Genomic DNA, 8,340 nt, shown 5'->3' on the forward strand with positions numbered 1-8,340 from the left:
CTACCGGGTGGGGACTTCCCTGGTGGTGCAGTGGTTAAGAATCCACCTGCCAATGCAGGGGACACCGGTTCGAGCCCTGGTCCGGGAAGATCCCACATGCCGCGGAGCTACTAAGCCCATGTGCCACAACTACTGGGCTCACGCGCCTAAATCCCGTGCTCCGCAACAAGAGAAGCCACTGCAGTAAGAAGCCCACGCACCACAACGAAGAGTAGCCCCCACTCGTGGCAACTAGAGAAAAGCCGGCGCGCAGCAGCCAAGACCCAACGCGGCCAATAAAAAAATAAACAAACTACCAGGTGGTTCTGAATTATAGTTTCTCAGCAAACTGCTGGGTGTTTTCATTTTTGTTTTGGTTTTGGTGTGTGAGGGTGCAGGAGCAGATGAATGCTGGAAGAAGAACCTAGGGCTGAAATGAAGTCTAGATTAAGATTAGAACTGTTTTCAGTCCACCTGACAAATTGCTTCCAATACTTTAATGAACTGCTCTTTATTTGTTGCTTTTGGTGCACAGCACTGTAAGAAGTTGCCCAACCCAGCAAGTCAGCCCCTTCATCACTCTTAGTGAAGGAGGCCATGGGTGGGTGGAGGGAGCATTCAATAAGCCACCTTCTACCTAACCTTCCTTCTGGAACCATTCACTATAGGCCCCTTCGTAGTTCCGAGCCCTGTGGAGAGAAAGAGAGGTGAGGGAAGGACAAGCCCAGGAGGCAGTGCCCAGGAGGCAGTCCCCAGTCACGCCCCAGCTAGCAATTCATACCATCCCCATACCCTTTGTATCCAAGGCCCCGGGCCAACTGTGTGGCCTGAAAGCCCCGCCTGCCCTTCTGACAGAAGAAAATGAGGTTCTCATCTTCCAGCTTTGGTTTCTCGGTGGAGTACAAAGCCTTGAAAGCAGCTGGCTCCATCTTCAGGGCAGTTTCCAACTCTGACACTGGCAGGAGGAGTCGAGAGGACAGAATGGAAAGCTGGCAGTTTGGCAACCTCAGGCTCTGAGGCTGGGCCTGGAAGGACTGGTCCTGCGGTCGAACAAATCTCCAGGGGGCCCCAAAACAACACACGGTGACCACCACCCCCCAACCTCAAGGACAAGATACAGCCTACCTGCACAGGAAGTCAGCCACACAACCTTTGAAGGGAAGCCACTTCCCTAGTTTGTGAGGAGCGGGCAAACTCAGGCATTCAGCCTTGGGGAGATCGAGCGTGTACAGAAGCTGGCCTGCCACTTCCATGTCGCCTGTTATCCCCTCAAACTTGAAGGGCCAGTTCCGCGGCCAGGATCCGCCTCCAATCAACCCTTCTTAAGGGAAGTTTGGGGAGCTACCGGAATACTGGAGCCCCGTAACCAGTGCCTTCCCCACACCATCCTAAGTGAGGTCCCATGGGCTGCGACTCTCCTGGACGGCCTCTCTACTCCACCACCAGGGCTTCCCCTCTCAATCCCATACCCGGGATGTTGAGCGCTCCAGGGATGGTGCCAGCTGCCGCCTCCTCCCGAGATCTCACGTCGATGAGCCGGGCCCGGCCCGAGGCCAGGAGCGAACGGAGTTCAGGGAGCAAGACCGTGGGCTCTGAGGCAGGGGGCACGAGGGCCTTGAGGGGAGCAGGACTGCAAGGCCCGGCTGCCGCGGCACCCCCTCACCTGGCCGCGCCCCTACCCGGCGGGGGATGAGCGAGGACGCCCTCCGCCACGCCCCTTTGCGCCTCCCTCCGCGTGCACCTCCACCGGGGGTCTCCACGCGCAGCCTATACGAGATTCCAGGTCTCCCCTGCAGGTACCTCCAGTCATCGTGCGCGCCGCAAACGCGAGTTTCAGGAATGCGGCCCCGGCCAGCCCCCTGGGCGCCCGCAGCATCTCCCCCGCCCTCCCAGAGCCGGAGCCGGAGCCAAGCCGAGACCGGAACCGGAAGCGAAGGCACCGCCTCTCGCACAGCCCCCTGCAGCACCGGTTCCCGGTGGCCCTAACACACGCCCGCTAGAGAAATCCTCGCGATTGCCGGGCGTGGGCGGGCAACGACACACCGGTCTGGCCCAGGTAGTAGGACTCAGAGTCCAGGAGCAGCACCCCACCCTAACCTTGGCCCAACCCTTACTGGTCAAAGCACAATGTGCCCCCTCCCTCCCGCCCTGGGGCCCGCAAAAGGAGAAAAAACGGAGACAGTTGTGGCTCTTAATATTTTATCTTAAAAAAAAAAAGGAAAGAAAGAAAAGGGGGGAAAAAAAAAACCGTCCCCACAAGGGGGTAAGGCCCCCAGTGGGCCCTGCCTGTTGTTCTCCCTGGCTCCAGAGACTTCTGCATAGGCCTTAGCTGCTTGCCGGCCAATCTCCTCTTCCTGGGGCAGCAGCCACTGCTAAGCATCCTATCCCCACTTCTTGCTGAAGCCTGTTCCCCAGAGTCCTCAGGTGCACATCTGAGCTCCAGGGAAAGGAAGAACCAGTGGAAGCGCCAGTGTCCTGGGGCAAGCCAGAGCTTTGCTTGTCAGCAGACCCTCTGCTGGCACTCTAAGCAAGCACAGGGCAAGCCCCCCAGTTCAGTGTGTCCAGTGTCCAGCATGGAGACAGCACATGCATTGTGCAAGAGGAGCACAAGGGCCCAGGGGCTGCACGGTGGGGTTGGGCGAGGAGGTCAGTACACATCCACGTGTGTGTTTCACACCACTGCAGGCTGCTATATCACAGGGCCTCAGTTCAAAGACACGCCTTCTGAACTCCCCCCAGTCCCATGCCAGAAGTGGGCAGTGAAGGAAAGGGCACGAGGTTAGCCTGTTGCTCCTGGGCTATCTGCAGTTCTCTGAAAGGGGCTGTAGGGCCCAAAGCCTCTGGATCCCCAGAATTAGTTGCTATCACTCTTGATGACGACCTCGACTCCGTGGTGCCTCAACTGAGCTCGTAGCAGCAGATTCTTGTTTTTAAGATCTTCCACCTACCACGGGAAGGAGGCAGTAAGGGAAATAGGTAGAAAAGTTGGCACAGCCAAGTCCCTGAACTTACCGGGACACCCACCAGTGAGGAGGAGGAGGCCCAAGCTGGGTTAGTGGTTAGGGAGGCTGAGGACAGCTATACTGAGGGTGCGGGGGTCTGACCTGCTGTCGAAGCACATCATTGTCCAACTGCAGCTGGTCAAGCCCCTGCAGTTCTTCAGACAACCTGTGGTTACTCTGCCGAAGTTCCTGGATATAATCACAGGCTTTGGATAGAATTCCACCTTTACTCTGTAAGAAAAAGCCAACAAAATGAGGACTAGGATATAAGATACCTGGCTTGCTTTCCAAAAGCATGTTTACACTTTGGACCTCATTTTCCCTTAAGGATGGTGAAATAACATCTCCCAGGGATTCAGGAACCTCAGAGAGAGATAGGAAAAGACTACTGCCATGTGTGCCCACTCTCTACCATTTCTGGAAACAATACCAGGAGACAGAATTCAGGCATCTTGCCCACTACCAGGGTCTTTCCATGACCTGGCCAGACTTGGTGCTCTCCATGGAGCAGTCTGGGATGATCTTGGACAGCTGTACAATCCAGTTGTTAATCTTGTCTCGGCGGCGGCGCTCCACTGTGGGGCAAAGTAGAGGACAAGGTGGCTCAGGGAGAACTCACCAAAGGCCCCAGGGTAAAATTACCTAACCTCTCCCCTCAACATCACAGCTATCCCCCAATCCCACCAGAGAGCTCCAAGCTTCAGATGCAGATCATACCTACCTTCATTATGCTGAGCCCTGCGTTTCTCATCCCGAGTTGTCCGGGGAGCTTCTGACTTCCTAGCAACAGAGCCCAGAGTGGCCAGAGTGAAGGGAGGGTCAAAAAATGAGACTGGAGTTTGGGGTGAGGAATTACATCAAATCTGGAAGGAATCAAGACCATTTCTGGTAACTGAAAAGAAACCGGGTTACTCACGGGGAATAAGGGTGGGTCCTGGGGGCAATAGAGCGCTGGCTTCCTCCTTGCAACACTTCTTGTGGTGACATCATCACAAAGAACTGACCTATGAAGATGCACGGTAGGTCCTGTCAGGACATAGGCCTAGGAACCTCACCAAGCTCTAAGGCCAAGGCCTTGGGACCCTCCTCTAAAAAGGACATACTGCCTCCTGCTGGAAGGGCAGCCCCAGACTCACTGCCTGCCCACGTCTTTGTGATCATTTAAGGGATCATGAGTAAAGGCCCACTGCCCACCAGCCATGTCCCACAGCCTATCCTAGCCCCTCCAGCCAGCATCCTCACATAATATCTCACCAGTGCCAGGAGGGGTCGCCTGCCCCAGTAGTGCCTCTGAGCCCTGGGTGGTAACAACAGCTGCTGTACTCCCCGATGTGGTACCCCCTGCCCCATCTCCCACTGCAGTGCTGGGGAAGTAAGTATAGTGTGTCTCAGCAGCTGTCCCCTCTGTGTCAACTGCATCATCACTCGTGAACGCACCCTGGATCACAGCCTGGGAAGGGGAGCAAGAGAACAGAGACAAGTGACAGTTAAATACTTCCCATGAGCTACTCTGCAGCTTCTATCCCTTGGGAGGAGGGAGGGAGAAACATCCAGAAAGGGAGAGTCTAGTGCTTTGGGTCAAGGCAGCCCTAGATGCTTCCCTATCCCTAGCCACACCTATCCTATTGGTTCCCTTCTTCATGTTACTACTCAGAGCTCTAGTCCCCTCTGCAGCCCATACCCCTGTACCTGGGTCATGGATTGAGTGGCAGGGTAGCCACTGATGGCGCCAGTCCCCTCAGTCTGGCCATCCAGCTGCCCCTCAGACACCTGGATCACCCTGTACATCACCTAGAGGCAGGGAGGAAAGGGGAAGGAGGGGAAGAGGGAATAAGAGAGTAAGTGCTAGGGATTCCAGTGTCCCTCATAAAGCTTCTCTTGGTTAGGGCCCCCAAACAAGAATCCTTCAGAGACCCCCATCCCCTTCCCCCCAAACAGTCCACATCTCCACCTCATCCTCCAAACCAGGTTCTACCCATGACAGGTTCAATTACCTCCCTCAATCCCAACCCCAGGTAACACCTGCAGCCACCTGGCCCCCTCCCTTACCTGGCCCCCATTTTCAGTTCGGAAGACGTACTTGACGTTGGGGTCAGGGAAAGTGGCAGCTGACTGGATGCTGGCGATAGCCACACTGGTTGGGTCCTCCCCAGTTGCCACTGCACCTGAATTAGGAAAAGGACAAGTCTGTGAGTTACTGCTTTTCTCCCTCTGTTGCACTTGCATGTCATTTAAAAGAAGTAGCTTGCACAGGTGATAGGCCCATGGGGTAGGGGGAGAGGCCACGATGGGCTCTTGGTCTCAGCTCAGTTCCGTTTCTCCCACTCACCTTCCTGAATCTGCACTGTCCCCTCTTCCGTTTCAGCTGTTTTCTGCTGCCTGTTTGTGAAGGGACAAGAGGAAGAATAAGGGAAGAAGTGAATTAAAAGCTCACTGGCCAGTAACATATGGCTCCCAAACTCATTGGCATTCCCAACAGGTGCTAGGTTAGGTTAGAATAACAAGAGCTAGTATTTACTTAGCACTGAGCTAAGCACTTAACAGGCAATATCTTACTCAATACTAAGAACAGCACTATGAGTAGGTAGCACTACTTGCATTTTATAAACTGGAAACCAGATCACACAGCAGGGTGATGTAGCTGGGACCTAAATCTAGGTCTGCCCGACTCCAGAGCCAGTGCTCTTAGCCATTTTGCATTCTCCCAGGCCTCCCATCTCCCATCCCAGACCCTACCTCTTCTTCACTCACCCCTTCATCTCTCTGTGAGGGGGCACATCCGAGGAATTGGTCCTTCTTTGGAAGTCTTCGTATCTCCTGCCTCACAGGCCTGAGTGCTAAGTCCTGGTAGGAATCAGGGAGTCTAGTGAGTCTAGGAAACTGAAAGCTCCCCTGTTTCTAGAACCTAGGCTCCCTGAAGACACATCCAGGAACATAAACCAGTCATCTGCAGGCGACAATCAGCTTTCTCCATTCTGATACTGAGGGCTGGCTACAGTGATTGAAAAAACAACTCTACAAATAGTGCTCCGCGTCTCTCCAATTATCACTCCATCTCCTGATGGAGAGGGAATAATTATACTGCAAGACTGAGAAACAACGTATTTCTGGATGGATTATTATTAAAGCTATTACGATCTGCCATGACATGAGGATTAGGAAGGGCCATGTTTAGACCACAGCTATCAAAAAACACAGGGCCGGGCTTCCCTGGTGGCGCAGTGGTTGAGAGTCCGCCTGCCCATGCAGGGGACACGGGTTCGTGCCCCGGTCCGGGAGGATCCCACATGCCGCGGAGCGGCTGGGCCCGTGAGCCATGGCCGCTGGGCCTGCGCGTCCGGAGCCTGTGGTCCGCAACGGGAGAGGCCACAACAGTGAGAGGCCCGTGTACCGCCAGAAAAGAAAAAAAAAAAACAAAAAAACACAGGGCCATGGATGCTGACGCTTCTTCCAGCCTCTCAGGCACATACTGTACGCCGAAAAATTCCCGTCCTCAAATCTAGGAAAGGGAAACCTGAAACCCATTGGAAAAACCTCCGGAACCATAAAGACCAGACTTGGCCCTCGGGCCCCTTTCTACTGACAGGGCTCTTGTTTTGGGGAGTCCAGCTTTATGTCATTCATTAAAGACCCTAAAGCCCAAGTGTATCATCTTCAAGCTGCTACAATTTTATTCACCAAGCCTTCCTGTAGAGCAACACAGTTGCTAAAATGTTGCCATGACAACTCCAAATCAACTGAGCCTCAGCAAAAAGGGGCGAAACTCCAGGTTCGGGGTTCGGAAAGAGAAGAGACAATGGGGGAGGAATCCATCTACGAGGTGCCTGCCTTAACGACCGTTGACACCCGTGGGGCGGGGGGGCGCGGACTGGGGAGGCGGGCAGGAAAAACAAAGGGCTGAGCAGACAGATGCCTCCAGGAAAAAAACAGCTACATTGTACAAAGCAATAAAATAATCCCGACAGGAAAGGGGTAAGACTTTTGTAAGTTCTCTACCCATAAGGTCCCCCAGACCTTTATCTTCAGCGAATTAGCCATGGAAAGCTTGTATCCAGTGTTAACCAAAAAAAAAAAAAAAAAAAAGGAACTGAAAGTGAAAGTGTCCGGAGGAAGTAGCGCTGCAAGAAGATCCCAGTCTCTAAGGGAGAAGTAGCACCAGAGTTTCGAGACCACCTACCTCTCCATCCTCAAACCTGCGGAGGAAGTGCCCCTCTGAGGCTTGCAGCGCTGACAGCAGAAGGAAGCAATGAAACAGAGGCCAGGGCACAGGAGGCGTCTCTATGGCCCACAGCTGTCAGACAGAGGCAGCCTCTGAGGACACCCAGCAACGGGATCAGGCTACTTATTCAAATCTTATTTGGACATCGGGAAGCATTTCCTGAGCATTAGGGGTATGCGACACGGAAAGCGGGCTAGGATGTTGTGGCGTGCACGCTCAGGGAACGAGGGCCCTGCAAGAGCCCTAAGCCTCGACACAAAGGGAAAAAGAATCAAGTTCGCAAAGAAGTCAGGCGCCTAGACCTTGCCTGAGAATGCGGCGTCTCCCTGCAAGCCCACCAACCAGTAGGCGCTCAGCAGCTGAGCGCCGGCCAGGCGCGCGACCAGGAGCCCGCGCGGTGACCTGGCCAGCCCGGCCGGGCTCACCCCCAGCCTCCGCTGATCCGCAGAGGTAGGAAAGGACACCGGGAGCTCAGCGGGTCCCGCAGTGTCCGGCCCATCGGCTCGCGGATAGCAGCGCGGGAGGGCGGGGACTTGTGCGCCCGGGGGCGGGGAGTGAGTTCGGCCCACAAAAAGGGGAGATAACGAAACAGGCACGGCCCCCTCCCTCAAAACAAAGGCTTCCGCCCCAGGAGTTCCTGAACCTAAAAAACGGAAACAAAATCGAGGCTGCTCTGCCTCGCCGGCGCACCCAGTCTCCAGACTCCCGCCGTGTCCTGCACTCACCGGCCAAGGCAGCTTCAGCCGCCGATCTCCCCCAACCGTGTTCTCCCTCTCCGGACTGGGGTATCTCCAAAGACAGCTGATCATGCGCACTGCCGGCCCGCGCCCATGTTGGTGAGGGGCGGAAGTGTGTCTCTGGACCCGCCCAGCCTACTCAGCCTCTGAGTCGCCCCACTTCCGTTCGCTCCATCTTGATGAGGGCTGGGATGGGGGCGTGTTGTGGGTGTTGCTGGGGCGGGGAAGAAGCAATGCTCAGGGATCTCGGGAGAATGGCTCTGAAGTCGTAGTCGCTTTCGTCCTAGTCCAAGAACGGGAGAAGGACGACTAACTTGGTGCTACCATTTTTCTGCTGGACAGTGCCTTTTTAGTTCCAGAAGGGAGTGAGAAAGGCCAGCTTAGATCAAGAGAGGGACATCGG

General features: G+C 55.0%; 2 protein-coding genes across 7 annotated transcripts; both read right to left on the reverse strand.

The window, feature by feature from the left end:
* Nucleotides 1–471: 471 nt before the first annotated feature.
* TSTD1 (thiosulfate sulfurtransferase like domain containing 1) lies at nucleotides 472–1,898 on the reverse strand. Of its 2 annotated transcripts, none has more exons than XM_067714110.1 (4): nucleotides 1,780–1,898; nucleotides 1,449–1,571; nucleotides 772–934; nucleotides 472–668 (listed from the first exon to the last, which is right to left on the reverse strand). In XM_067714110.1, exons 1-4 carry the CDS (start codon nucleotides 1,853–1,855, stop codon nucleotides 617–619), a joined length of 414 nt encoding a protein of 137 aa, XP_067570211.1. In that variant the 5' UTR covers nucleotides 1,856–1,898; the 3' UTR covers nucleotides 472–616. The 2 variants fall into 2 exon arrangements, with proteins under 2 accessions (XP_067570211.1, XP_067570207.1); XM_067714106.1 differs by having other exon boundaries at nucleotides 761–934.
* Nucleotides 1,899–2,161: 263 nt separating this feature from the next.
* On the reverse strand, nucleotides 2,162–8,070 carry USF1 (upstream transcription factor 1). 5 transcript variants are annotated; one of them, XM_067728362.1, is made up of 12 exons: nucleotides 7,926–8,047; nucleotides 7,159–7,272; nucleotides 5,733–5,825; nucleotides 5,311–5,360; nucleotides 5,031–5,146; nucleotides 4,671–4,772; nucleotides 4,236–4,431; nucleotides 3,898–3,985; nucleotides 3,703–3,761; nucleotides 3,462–3,556; nucleotides 3,084–3,212; nucleotides 2,162–2,923 (listed from the first exon to the last, which is right to left on the reverse strand). In XM_067728362.1, exons 3-12 carry the CDS (start codon nucleotides 5,738–5,740, stop codon nucleotides 2,834–2,836), a joined length of 933 nt encoding a protein of 310 aa, XP_067584463.1. In that variant the 5' UTR covers nucleotides 5,741–5,825; nucleotides 7,159–7,272; nucleotides 7,926–8,047; the 3' UTR covers nucleotides 2,162–2,833. The 5 variants fall into 5 exon arrangements, with proteins under 5 accessions (XP_067584463.1, XP_067584462.1, XP_067584465.1 ...); XM_067728361.1 differs by lacking the exon at nucleotides 7,159–7,272 and having other exon boundaries at nucleotides 7,926–8,070; XM_067728364.1 differs by lacking the exons at nucleotides 5,733–5,825; nucleotides 7,159–7,272 and having other exon boundaries at nucleotides 5,062–5,146; nucleotides 7,926–8,043.
* Nucleotides 8,071–8,340: the final 270 nt, after the last annotated feature.

The sequence above is a fragment of the Pseudorca crassidens genome, chromosome 2, assembly GCF_039906515.1.
Source record: "Pseudorca crassidens isolate mPseCra1 chromosome 2, mPseCra1.hap1, whole genome shotgun sequence".
In the NCBI taxonomy this organism is placed as follows: Eukaryota; Metazoa; Chordata; class Mammalia; order Artiodactyla; family Delphinidae; genus Pseudorca; species Pseudorca crassidens.